The sequence below is a fragment of the Ciona intestinalis genome, unplaced genomic scaffold (genome assembly GCF_000224145.3).
Source record: "Ciona intestinalis unplaced genomic scaffold, KH HT001079.1, whole genome shotgun sequence".
In the NCBI taxonomy this organism is placed as follows: domain Eukaryota; kingdom Metazoa; phylum Chordata; class Ascidiacea; order Phlebobranchia; family Cionidae; genus Ciona; species Ciona intestinalis.
This window is the reverse complement of record NW_004191400.1, coordinates 26,164-39,700: the sequence shown is the minus strand read 5'-3', so window position 1 is coordinate 39,700 and position 13,537 is coordinate 26,164. Positions and strand designations below refer to the sequence as shown.

At 39.3% G+C, this 13,537-nt stretch overlaps 3 protein-coding genes across 3 annotated transcripts in view; 2 read left to right on the top strand and 1 right to left on the bottom strand.

Moving 5' to 3' along the window:
* LOC100175215 (E3 ubiquitin-protein ligase TTC3-like) overlaps positions 1 to 7,704 on the top strand; it is a 17,238-nt gene extending 9,534 nt beyond the window's left edge. Inside the window, exons 19-28 of the mRNA XM_018816982.2 lie at positions 849 to 980; positions 1,265 to 1,480; positions 1,879 to 2,052; positions 2,846 to 3,049; positions 3,293 to 3,422; positions 4,862 to 5,028; positions 5,342 to 5,442; positions 5,718 to 5,910; positions 6,615 to 6,709; positions 7,381 to 7,704. Coding sequence (XP_018672527.1) covers positions 849 to 980; positions 1,265 to 1,480; positions 1,879 to 2,052; positions 2,846 to 3,049; positions 3,293 to 3,422; positions 4,862 to 5,028; positions 5,342 to 5,442; positions 5,718 to 5,910; positions 6,615 to 6,709; positions 7,381 to 7,483 — 1,515 coding nt within the window. The 3' untranslated portion in view covers positions 7,484 to 7,704. The remainder of the gene's footprint in view (positions 1 to 848; positions 981 to 1,264; positions 1,481 to 1,878; positions 2,053 to 2,845; positions 3,050 to 3,292; positions 3,423 to 4,861; positions 5,029 to 5,341; positions 5,443 to 5,717; positions 5,911 to 6,614; positions 6,710 to 7,380) is intronic.
* Positions 7,705 to 8,297: 593 nt separating this feature from the next.
* LOC100177527 lies at positions 8,298 to 9,260 on the top strand. The gene is made up of 2 exons (XM_002128405.5): positions 8,298 to 8,507; positions 8,565 to 9,260. The coding sequence occupies exons 1-2, from the start codon at positions 8,459 to 8,461 to the stop codon at positions 9,056 to 9,058; spliced, it is 543 nt and encodes a 180-aa protein (XP_002128441.1). The 5' UTR covers positions 8,298 to 8,458; the 3' UTR covers positions 9,059 to 9,260.
* Positions 9,261 to 9,262: 2 nt separating this feature from the next.
* Positions 9,263 to 10,774, bottom strand: LOC104266474 (sorting and assembly machinery component 50 homolog A-like). Its single transcript, XM_009862780.3, has one exon. The coding sequence runs from the start codon at positions 10,702 to 10,704 to the stop codon at positions 9,361 to 9,363; it is 1,344 nt and encodes a 447-aa protein (XP_009861082.1). The 5' UTR covers positions 10,705 to 10,774; the 3' UTR covers positions 9,263 to 9,360.
* Positions 10,775 to 13,537: the final 2,763 nt, after the last annotated feature.

Below are 13,537 nucleotides of genomic sequence, written 5' to 3'. Positions count from 1 at the left end.
ACGGATTTGCTTATTTTGTACATATAAACCACACTAATTAGAGTAATACCAGCTAATTCAACAACTAAAAGCAAAGAAAATGCAAGCCTTTGTGTCCCAGTGTCCATTTGAGCTACTTTGTACAAAAATTCTGTTCTAGTACCCCTACAATGTGTTTTTAAAGCTAAAAATGCTTTGCGAAGTCTAAACAATGCTTGAATACAAGGGGAAACCCCTACTGCAACTCCGAATTGGCGCGAACAGGAGATTACAGCAAAATTGGGGACATAACTAAAGGAAAATGGCTAAATTTGGCTAAAAATGTTCAAAAACTTTGACAAAACAATACTCAAAATGTTTAAATACGTTGATATATTTTTTATTGCTGAAATCAAAAGGAAATTGCTTCCTCTTTCAAATGAAACCAAATTTGGGATCGTTAATGGAGGAATGAACGCAGAATCGCCGTTTAAGTGGCGTGTGGTCCCAAAGCGACTTTATTCGCCATGGGCAGTTAAAGAGTTAATTGTAAGCTAACAACTAACTTGTGAACTCTGTAAAACCAAAAGTTGTTCAAAACACACGGAAGTTCTGGTTCTGTTAGTAGCAAATGTTCAAAACTGCAGTTTCCAATCCTAAACAGCACAGATGAGGCTTCTATTACCTACTGTTACTTTAATGAATAATACCATGGTCAAACTAGTTGGATTGAGTATTTTAGAATTCAGCAGCATAAAATGGACTTATATTTCATGAAAAGTTTTACAACACATGGTTTAGTAAACCTACTATGACAGGATAATTATTGCTTGCCACATTGTACCTGGACAGCAACCATAAGATGTAATATAATATTTTATAATTCACAGAAAACAAGCAAATATGTTCAAGCTACAATGACGAGCAGCACACGAGGGGTTCAAACAAAGATCATTCCTTCGTATGAAGCTGCTATTCGTAAACTGGATGATGAAAAGTTTATGTTGCAGAACAGGCTAGAGGTAAAAGGGGGGTGGGTTCCAGGCCAGGATTGGAGCACCAGGGATCCTGGGTTTGAACTCAGGCCAGGATTGGAGAACCAGGGATCCTGGGTTCGAATCCAGCCCAGGGTTGGAGAACCAGGGACCCTGGGTACGAATCCAGGCCAGGGTTGGAGAACCAGCGACCCTGGGTACGAATCCAGGCCAGGGTTGGAGAACCAGGGACCCTGGGTACGAATCCAGGCCAGGATTACAGAACCAGGGATCCTGAGTTCGAATCCAAACAAAAACTTTTCAACTTCCAGGAAGTAAATGATAAATTCACACGCCTCACGATGACATCACGCACGGAGACCACGACAGCCAATAAGAAGATAGCAGAGTTGGAGGGAGATTTGAAATCAGCCAATGAGAGAGCAGCATTGGCAACTCAGCAACTGGAGGGGGAGAATCGTAAAATAACGAAGGATCGGCAAACGTGGATGGACTCGATCAAAATTATGAAGAAACAAGTTAAGGATGTGAGTTGGGGGTGGAATGTGTTACGTTCCATGGGTCTCACCCTTGTTGTTGGGTGAATGTTTATTAACATTGTAGGCAAGGGGAGGGGTTTTGGTTGAGTTTGTCATGCATAGAAAGCAATGTATGAGTTGAGTGATTAACCCATCTTACCCCACAATATCCCATCCTACCCCACAATATCCCATCCTACCCCACAATATCCCATCTTACCCCACAATATCCCATCTTACCCCACAATATCCCATCTTACCCCACAATATCCCATTTTACCCCCACAATATCCCATCTTACCCCACAATATCCCATTTTACCCCCACAATATCCCATCTTACCCCACCATATCCCATCTTACCCCACAATAACCCATCTTACCCCACCATATCCCATCTTGCCACAGGCTCAAGACGAGGCTCTTCAACTCCATCGTGTGGTGGAAGAAAAGGAAAAAGAAATTTTGAATTCTCGTCGAAAGTTGTCGTCGTTGACGTCAGAGTCGACGAAATTAACAGGAGATCGCGAGAAGTTGACGAGGTTGCTCGATGACGAGAAGAAGCGCACGATGGAGGCAGAGGTCGGTGAATGGTCATCTCGTTAGTGACCGATGTGTGTAGTAGGGTTATGGGCCTAGGAGTTGCTATGGTTTAATGTCGTTTCGTATAAGCTGTTGTCGGGAGGTGCAAGTTTGATGGGGATCCTTGGTAAAGATCATGAAAAAGCACAATTGCCAGATATGTGTTGTGGTTTAAAATCATTGTTGATTCGTTTTCTGTTAAAAAAAGTTTTGTTGTAAAAGAGATTTTACTTTACTGTTGTTTTGCCGGAGAAAAACAATCACCAACAAAGTTACAAATATAATAAATCGTAAGCGGGCACGAGGTGTATGAAACAGAACACCCGTGTTATAACGGCTGTCGTTGCCCGCCATGCGAGGATAAATAAGTTACATACATGGTAACTTGTAAGCGGACACGAGGTGTATGAAACAGAACACCCGTGTTATAACGATTGATGTTGCCCCGCCATGCGAGGATAAATTAGTTACATACGTGGTAACTCGTGAGCGGGCACGAGATGTATGAAACAGAACACCCGTGTTTTAACGACTGTCGTTGCCCAAATAAATAAGTTACATTCATTCATATTATAATTTACCAAAACAATACATTTAAAAATGCCTTTGAGAACTTTTGCATGTGTTTACTATCAAGATAAACAAAAGTGAAACCAGAAAAAAAAAACATAATCTAACTTTATCTTCAGTGAAAAACAACAACATATTGGTTTAATTGAAATTTATATTGATTAAAAACAATGTATTAGTTGGTAAATATATTGTTGTAACAACTATGATTATGACATCATAGTTACAAACATTGGAAACAAAGGAGAATCTCGGACTTCGTGTTTTGGTGAAAGCTCGTAGCGATTGTCATAAGATATCTATGGATATGGAAAGACTAGCAAGGCAATGCGTGGAGAACGCCACTATATATCGCGAGCTTGGTGCAGGGTATAATATATGGAGATCAAACATGGAGGCTTGCTCCTCGCTTATAAAACAAATCAATGTAAGGAGAGGGTAGTTTGTATTACATGTTTTGTGACTAAAAATTAATACAAATGTGTTTTATGCAATAAATAATAAACATAAAAGGAGTATTTTATTTCCACATTTTGTATTATTTCTAATTTTTATGTTATTTCTATATTTTATATTATTTCTATGTTTTATATATTTTGTTATTTCTATATTATGCCTATATTTTTTCTATATTACTCCTATGTTTTATAATTTATGTTATTTCTATCAGAAACAGTTCGCTGCACAATCGGAGCAGATAAGGAGTGGGGTTCCACTGAAGGATTTACCCGAGATCCAAATACCCAACCCCCCGCCCCCAGGTCCCATGCCACAACAAATAATGATGAGGTTAAGAATAAGTAAGTTACATTTGTTTATAACATACTATAGGTGTCAGACGCCGTGTCTCAGTGGTTTAGGCGCCTGCATCGAGAACCAACATGTCCCCGGTTCGATGCTCGACGGCGGTACTAACATTGATCGGCGTATGTGTCCTTGGGCAAGACACTTAACGGATATTGCTCCAACCCAACGGTCACTAATGAGTTGTCCAATTTGTAGGCCATATCATACAAAAATCATACACAAAGTTGAGAAGTGTTGTAACTTGTAAGCACACCAGAATAAAGAAATAAAACCTAAGCATCTGAGTGCAATGCGATGTCGTCTCACGAAGAACTCAAATGGGCTTTCCGGGTGTTGGGGTAATGGGCCAAATCTTTCCTAAATCCTAGGTCCTTGACAAGGACCTCACCCATAGGGATTCAAAAAAATTGAAAAAAAACATAACATAGTTTAGCGCAGCAACGTAAGTTTTCACGCGCTCAAAACATTGTTGGAGGTACGGCCACGGTTCGCTATTCTCGCCCTTGCGTACACATTGCATAACTAGCACCTAGCACCGCGTGATCCGACCCCCGCAGAAAAGTAACGACTCCATGACATGTCCAGGTTTACAACTCAGTTTCCATCGACATCACGATACAGATAACAGTGAGAACAGCACGCAGTACAGATCTCGACCCCTGCCCTGGCTCCGACTGCCTCCCTATACAGTACAGGGCTTATAATGGCGAGAATTCAAAATGGGAGAAGAAGTATCACACACGAGAAGAACGTTATACAACAAGACAGAGTTTCTCAGCATTGCATATAAACGAAGCATTGTTATACATGGGTTACAGGAAACAGTCGAGGCGCATACACATTACGACAGCTGGCCAGCTGTTAAAGTCACACAATGCAGCTCGGAGCACACTCAACCGCTAATGTCTCGTTTATTGGATTTTGAACAAAATCTGGGGTGACATTGTTAAAATGCAGTTACACTCATAGTTGTCAAACATCGGAAACCTCATTGATTAATGTGGTGAATGCAATATACTTTGGCTCTGCTTGTTTGTATAGACACCTAACAGCAGGATAAAATCTGTTTAAGTGTAAAACCGGGGTGTTAAACATATAAAATCACCCCCTGTTTCAATTGATGCGACATGCCACGCTGGTATCCCTAATGACATGTATATATATATTATGTATTGTTGGTAATATTAAAAGTGGGTTAATAGGACATTAGAGGTGAGTAGACTGTCGTCAACGTCGAAACAGGATTGACATTATATAAACCCCAAGTACCATAAGGTGATGTTACCTCTGTTTTAAAAGTTAAAGCCAACCCTAACTTAACCCCTATATAATATATTATATATATATAATAATATAACAGCATATTAATCCCGTTTTCAGTTGTGTTTTATCTTTACAATAAACAATTATTTCGACCCTATTTCTCCAACAGCGGGCCAACCCCTCAACCTACAAGCCTTGTCACCCAAAGAAACCGGGGAACCCCCAGCCCCACCCATGCCAACCCCAAGAGTGGAAAGTCCCCGAAGTAGCGGGTCACCCCGGCCCCCACAACGACCCATCGGGACGGGGAAACCCCAACCCAGGAATCTCCAACCTGTAAGTATTTATGATGTAACAATACATGATGATGTAACAATACATGATTATTAATAATAATCCACACACCTTAATATTCAACCGTGTCATAACTTTAATTGATTGGCTTCAACTGCACAAAATATCTTTACGCAGAAAATTCGCTCAAACTTCCTAAATCTGAAGTTACTTTAAATCAACATCATTGATCATTCTTCGACATTTATAATCAAAACAAAGATAATTTCCTTCAGCCATTTTTAAATATTGTGATGTCATAAACATAACTAATATATTAATCCATCACATAACAATACCATTATGATGTCATTAGAACAACAATCAACAAAACAACGAAGCAACAGCAGCGCCACCTAAGGGAAGTTTCGAGCGCATAATGATCCAACTTTCGACGTTGTTTCCGAACACTGCAAGGTAGTTTGTTTAATATTGTGTTTCCTGAGTATTGAGATTTAATCATGTTTGTTGTTTTATATCAAAGGTTGTTGCTGTGTAATCATATAAGCTTGTAAAGTATTGCTGTCTATTCTATTTTCTAATAAGTGTTTCGGTAATAGGCAACTGTGGTCTAAATCGAATAACATATTATCATTTTGTCATCAAACTACATTAAGATTCAGTCTATTTTTGCAGTTTTTTTTGTTAAATATTTATTTTAATCAATCATAATCGACCCCCCCCCCCCCCAGACAAGACCTTGCCCTCTGCATAAAGGAAGTTCGGCAAAACAACAACAATTCGTTAACCGGTCTCTCTCTTGATGACATCATAAAGCAAGCTTCCATTGTTCTTCATAAGAAGGGGATTGTTCGGTCACAAAGTGGGGCGTCGGCTCCTCATAACGGTGGGGCGTCGGTCCACACATGGAAACCACAGCTACAGGTAGTTTCTTATATAACAGCTCCTACTTACAAACATGGGCGCCAAACTTAACACAGGAGAGGCAGGGATAGTTAGACACACAATCCTTGGACGTTGTGATGTTTACTAGTTTGATGAAAACAAATTTGTTTCGTATTCCCCAACATTGCCAAACTTTTACTTGGGTTTAAACAAACTTAGCTTTTGTTGCCAGTTTCCCTTTTGTGAAAAATTGTAAAATAGATTATATTTAGTTACGTATATTCTTTGCAACTATCTCTCTTAAGAGTCTTAAGTATTTTATTTATTTAAAGTCAAACTCTTTCATATTTTGTTTATTCCTTTTTTTAAATACGAACCGTTTCTTCATGTTTTTTACATTTTCAATGTTTAACTTACTTTTAAAGTATAAGCATGCTATTGGTATCCATCTTACCCCATATATTGGCTAAGTTTTAAGGTTCATGTTATGTGGATATAATACACTACCCTACAGATAATACAGGGTAAGTTGGGACATGTTTTCATTTTCTTTTATCGTCCCATTTGGTAATAAACAAAGAATAATTACAGAATTATATAACCATATCTTTATGACTCTAAAAGAGCGTTGTTAACTGATTGAAACACAATTAGTAAATATGGAATATGAGGCCAACGGTTTCCCAACTTACCCCACAATATATGTTATATTGACAACACTCAACGTTATGCTTTCCCCATAGACAACGTACCGAGGCAACGATGACGACGAACCTTGTGTGATCTGCCATGAAGCTTTGCATGCGTTGACTGTTCATAAACTTAAGTGTGGACATGTGTAAGTAAATGTGAACGTATGTAACTTATTTATCCTCGCATGGCGGGGCAATGACAGTCGTTATAACACGGGTGTTCTGTTTCAGACACCTCATGCCCGCTTACAAGTTACCACGTATGTAACTTATTTATCCTCGCTTGGCGGGACAACGACAGCCGTTATAACACGGGTGTTCTGTTTCATAGACCTCGTGCCCGCTGACGAGTTACCACGTATGTAACTTATTTATCCTCGCATGGCGGGACAACGACAGCCGTTATAACACGGGTGTTCTGTTTCATACACCTCGTGCCCGCTTACGAGTTACCACGTATGTAACTTATTTATCCTCGCATGGCGGGGAAACGACAGTTGTTATAACACAGGTGTTCTGTTTCATACACCTCGTGCCCGCTTACGAGTTACCACGTATGTAACTTATTTATCCTTGCATGGCGGGGCAACGACTGCCGTTATAACACGGGTGTTCTGTTTCATACACCTCGTGCCCGCTTACGAGTTACCACGTATGTAACTTTGTTGGTGATCGTTTTTCTTTATGATAGTTTAAACAACCCATTAGTGACCATTGGGTTGGAGAAGTTAGTGCTAAGTACCCAAAGATACGCCCACAATAACAGGTCTGCTACATACTATCCTACTAACCCCAGCGTTCACCCCTTTATACTTAGATTCCACAACGATTGTTTACGACAGTGGTTGTCGCGTAATCGAACTTGCCCGACGTGTCGCGGTCATGCCATTGATACGTCAGAATATCCTGCATTGTCATGAATGGTTGTGAGTATGACGTAACAATGACACTTGTACATACACGTAATAGTTGAGTTGGAAGGGATGACGTAGACCTTGATGACGTCACTTTACCACAATCGAGTTTTACGAAAAAATGAAGATTTTAATTTTTTACAATTTTAGACGTAGTGTTTTAATAGTGTGACGTAATAATTATGATCGTTTTTAAAGTGTGACGAAATAAAGTGAATTAAAATGAACGATTGTTGGTGTTTGTGACGTCATATACTGTAAACGTTCGTCGCGGAATGTGAACGAATGGTTTGTGACGTCATAACGATTGTTTGTCGTCAAATGATGACATTTTTATTATGTCTATGTTGGTTATTTATGATATTTATGTTCAAGCCTGAAAGTTGCAAGAACTTTGTTGAACTCTGGTTTTAGTTTCACAACGATCAGTGCAAGGTGTATGCAGTGTAGTAATGCAGACAGCATGGATAAGTGTGAAGATAAAAGCGGGAAAACAATTCAAGGAAATTCAAGATTTTTATCCAAGATAAAAATATCTGAATTGTTTCGCCAATTTTGGAATTGTGTTTTAACAATGCATAACTATGACGTAACAATAATATGTTCTTCCGTGGTTTCGCGTTACATTGAGGAATGTTTCTTTATCATTACGACGTCATAGTCGCATATTTTCGACGAGTTTTTGTTTGATTGACATTCAACGTCGCAGCTATTGTTACCAAACTACACGCGCTGTGACGTCACAGACCTGCTTATCGCGTCATAATCATCAATCACTTAGTGATTTTCAGAACAAATCGAGGTTTTAAACGAAGTGAAAATAAGAAATTCTTCGCATGCTTTACACTACGTATTATGACGTAATAAGGTGATCTTGCGGCTAAATAAGGATTGTTTTCGAACAATGGGAAGATATATAAATCGCGACATCTTTTACAATCCTCAGTGACAATAGTTAGCCATTGTTAGATTGTGGAAATAATGAAGTTTGTTCTTATATTGTTGTTCGGGCATTTCGCGGTTGGCGTCGGTAAGTGCATTGAATGTTTGTTCTTGTGTTCTTAAACTAATCGTTTAATATTCATAGATCGCTGTCCTCGCGATTCACACTTCCGGTCGGGGAAGTCCTGCTATTATTACGTCAGCGATCGTATGTTACGTCATAATGAAGCACGAAACCATTGTTCCCGCAAACTTGGAGGTCGATTGGCGATTCTGGATACTAGAACAAAGATGAACGACGCGATCCGATTCTTTTATCGCGTGTTCGAAGCCGAGGACGCTGAAGGGGGAGTCCCTACTGCTTGGGTGGATGGTTACGTCATAAAAGGCACTCGTGACGTCATACATACGAACGGTGTGACGCAGCGAAACGCGCGATGGATCCCTGCGTCACGTGATTCGAAAACAGGAGCTCACTTCCGGTGGCCGAATTACGATTTATTTGGTTGGGAAGCGAAGTGTATTGTGACGTCACTGTGGGAGCGACGATCGCACGAACACGGGGAATCGGCTGGTTTGTACAATGTACCGTGTGATTCTATATATTGGACACACCCCTTGTGTGAAGTGCTTTTGTAAATGTTTGTTTGTTTAATATTGTTTGCAAACATTTATGTTTATCTTTGTTTCAACAGCCAAACTTTTGGTTGGTGCTCCTTTCAATCATATCGTGTTTTATCGACTGGCATTGTGCTGTTGATTACCTTTTTTCGTTTTTTAAATAATATGATATTCGTTTTCGAAGTGATAAATAAAAATTTGATGTTATGATGTCAAAATATACTTTGTTCGATAATTGTTTTATTTTCATCAATTGTTACGCAACAAATTAATTAAAACATCACAATCGGTAAATAATAGAACAGGTTATGACATCATAATCAAACAGAAGTTACTCCGATACCAAATTGTAAACCATTAACAACTTTATCGGTTGGAACATTTCTTAACGGAACGCAGAAATTTAATTCAATTCTCGCTGAGTTCATGAATTTATAAACAAGCCCGATGCCGCATGACAACCGAACATTGTTCGTTGCTGCGTTGAAATTAGCACCAGCTGATTCGGTAATGTTGACATCAAATGAGTTTCCCCCGTTAACAAAGGCATGGGTGCGGAAGTTATCCAACCATGAACCGCCCCCAAACCTCGACCAATAGAAAGGCAGCGGGGTGTAGATATGCAAACCACTCAACCAGAAAGCCCCGGACCCCAGGTAGTCACCCCCACTTCTAGCCCCAACTGAATTGAGTTCGAACCCACGTAGGGTGAGTGGGCCCCCGATAAAAAACTTATCGCATACCGACACCCCCCTCCACCCCACCATTACCCCACAATGCATCGAAGCAACGAAAGTTATTTTATCGAATATCGTAGCCGCAACTTTTGCTTCCATAGTCTCCTTAATAAACGACACATCCCCCCCGACCCCCGCCACTTCCTCTTCCATCTTAACCAACCCCCCTCTCATGGGTAATATGACATCATCAACACGATCCATCGTCATTGAATGGATAATCGACGACTTCAATGAATGCCCCATTTGCTCCCGAACGTCAAACGCTGTGTTTCGATTCAAACACAAAAGCTCCCTCCAGTGACCAACCCATGATAAGCGATGGGTATTCCCCTTAACCGATCCCTCGACCCCCACCTCGCCCCCTCTAATGGTCATTCCATACGACGACCAATAACAATCTTGTTTCTCCTGCAAAAGTCGAAGCTTCACACTCGACCCCCGCATTGGTTTCATGAACGTAGCGCTGAAATCCGTTGGTTGGTACAAATGATTCCCCGTTGTTGAGTTGAGCTGATGCGCGATGTCGGTCGATAATGTTTCTCCTCGTCCAAACAAATTTGGCGACAACAACCTTGCCACCCATCGAGGACGTTCCGTGTTCGACATCTCGGTGCTTATTGAACCAACAACCCCGTTTCTTTCCTTGACATTAAACACAACTTGTACCCCGTTATCTGGTGCGTTGTCGTAACCATCAGTTGTATCAATAACAACGTCAACATCCTTAAATATTCCACGCGACATCAACTTTTCACGACAAAACAAAGATTGTTGATAAGCATCGAGGAACGTCTTCGACCCAAACACAGGTTTAATGTCATCCAATACATAATCGGACTTTGTTTTCACCAGCCCTGAGATGTGAACTTTGACTATTTCAATATCTTTGTTGTCCAGAACAATTTCCTTCGAACTCCCAGCCATTTTAAGTCACTAAAGTTCAAATCATCTGTGGAAGAAGTTTATTTGGCGAAACTATAGGCCTACAACATAAGTAATGCTTATATATAATTTAGCATTATAATATTCATTTGTTTGTTACGATAATGTGGGGAATGAACCAAAAATGACATTAACCAACTAATGCTCGAAGTAAAATCTACTTAAATCAGGTTAGATATAAATCAACCCACAAGTACAAGTCCTGGAACTATTACTGCAACTGTATTATGCAGTCTATATACATTGCTTGCAATGTGGTTTGTAATGTAGAATATGTTAAACTAATAATTTTATCCTAGAACTGAAATAACCAACAAATATAAACAAACCATTTAATTACAATATTATTATTGCGGCCAAAATAAAGTTTTTAATGTTTCGGGGACGAAATAATTTGATTACGTCAGCTACGCATGATTGACTTTCAGTCAGATTAGATCGGATACAACGTAGGTCGAACAGAACTTTGGGGAATACGACGACGCGATAATTATAACAACATAATTAAATTACTTGAAATTATTAAATTGTATTCTGGAAATTAAAACAAACGGCATTGTTAAGGAAGGTCACGTGTCGTCAGTATCGCTGTCTGGTTTATGACGTCACAGTGGATTCCGCGAAAACCGGTTCTTGTTCCAAGGTGATTGTTTGTCATAAACACAAAGTGCTTTATTTAAAATTTTAAACGCGCGCGCTTTTAATTGAATCCTTACGTGACTGAATATCTGATTATCTTAAACAGATAACATTATAGACCGCTATTGTGTGGCTTAGTGGTCACGATATTTTATTTCACACTTTTCCGTAAGCAGTGTTCTACATTGTGTGTTTTAAACTATGGTTTTAGGTAGTTTTGCTGCCAATCGTTTCCATTCATTGTTTTCATTACCTTGACTTACGTTGTTTAGACCTTTATCAATGCATGTTTTAGTAGGTTTAGGAAAGATGGGTCACGCTTTCATTCTCTTTTATTGTCCTATTTAGTAAAAATTAAAAAATATTTGCAATTTTGAAACCGTATAAAAGCGTTGAAAATTGTTAAAAACTCGCTTAGGGAATATGGGATAATATGTTCGGTATCCCATCTTACCCCACAGTACTATATGTTATGTATTAACCAAGTTTTAAAGTTTACATTATGTGAATATAATGCGCTCATGTTGGACCACGCGAACGCAACGCTACTGTGACGTAACAATCCATGCGAATTCAATTAAAGAAGCCTGAGATCGCGACAGCTGCATCGGCGTGTGTTGCTATGGCGATAAGGACTATGACGTCAATGCAGCACAGCGTTAATGACACGCAATCAATGAGTTCTCGAATCCTTAAGCGCACATTGCGTTTATTATTAGAAGTCGCGACGGCGGGCGCGCATTTCCTAATTTTAGCTTCGGCCTCGAATCTTTTGGTTTCTTCGTTTAAATTTTGGATTCAAATTTAAGTTCAAGTCAGGAATAATTTGAATTTTAGATGAGGAGTTGTGATTGGCTTAAATATTAATTACGTCATAATGAACCATTATTAGTTATTTTTATCAGCCAACTTTATTTTGGAGATAATTTGTTATTTTTGTTTCGCAACTTATTTTTGGACTAACTTGGCTAAATTCGCGCATGAGTGACTTCGCTTAACGGTTGGCTGATTTACAGACCGGAAGTGACTTAAAATCGATCTGTTACGTCATAGTTGGTATTGTTATTTTACGTTCCGATAAATCGTTAAAACCACGACGAATCGCGGGTGGTGTTTGTTTGTTTGTTTTAAATTAAAATGTTATATATGACGAAATAATCTACGATTATGACATCATCGCGTAGGTGAGTGTAGTCACAAACTTCTTTGTCTGTAATAAATAATTCTTTGTTTATTCCTTTATGACGTAGTTCGAACACGAGAGCGGAAGTAAAATAGAGAACATATTAAACGTGGTGTGACGTAATACTGTTGCTTGTGACGTATCGTTGGATAAACCACACACAGTGTACCGTGTTGTTACCTCAGGTTCGTCGTGTAGATGAGGCTATATGACGTAAGTGTCTGTGGTAATGACGTAATAGGTGACGTCATAATGATGACGTAGATGTGACGTCACACCACAGCTTCGAGTTTAGATTTCGACAAAGTAGAACAATGTTAACTTGATATTCAATAACTTTTTATTTATTTATTTAAATACGATAACCAAGACCAGTTTAATTAAAAAAAAACAAAGAGAATTCAATCAGCAACAAAACAACAGTCGTTAAAACACGCTATGGTTAAAAGGTGTGGAAATAGATAGCGGCAGTTCGAAGCGTAGCCGTTGCATTCAACAGTGAGCATGGTGCAACTAAGTAATGGTTGGTGGCATAATCATCATCATGCCAACCACATATCAAAGATAGACTTGCATTACGTCATACATCGCGTGCTCCAAGTATGACGTCACGATGGAATGCTATTACGATATCATAAGCAGCTGCACATCGGGGCGTTCTGATTGGTTGTAATTATGTGACGTTTAACCGTATAATGAACAAACAAAAAACATCTGAACAATGCTGGCTGGGCTGTAGATATTTCTTTGTTTGTTCTTTTTACACCGAGGCGAGCTACGCTGTAGTGTAAACGTCGCTTAAAAGAACAAACAAAGAAATATCTACACTGACCTGCGATGCGCCACGCTGGGTGTAGATATTTCTTTGTATGTTATTTTTACGTAAATTTCGCGGTCAAATTTCATCCAAAACGACTAACACTAACAAACTCATATATTGCGTTTAAGTTTTAGACACACTTATATTATTTGCAAGAGATGTATAAAACCGTT

Coding starts and splice junctions, on each gene's coding strand:
- LOC100177527 (XM_002128405.5), top strand. CDS start 8,459: ATGAAGTTTGTTCTTATATTGTTGTTCGGGCATTTCGCGGTTGGCGTC. Junction 8,508..8,564: donor GCATTTCGCGGTTGGCGTCG/GTAAGTGCATTG, acceptor TAATATTCATAG/ATCGCTGTCCTCGCGATTCA.
- LOC104266474 (XM_009862780.3), bottom strand. CDS start 10,704: ATGGCTGGGAGTTCGAAGGAAATTGTTCTGGACAACAAAGATATTGAA.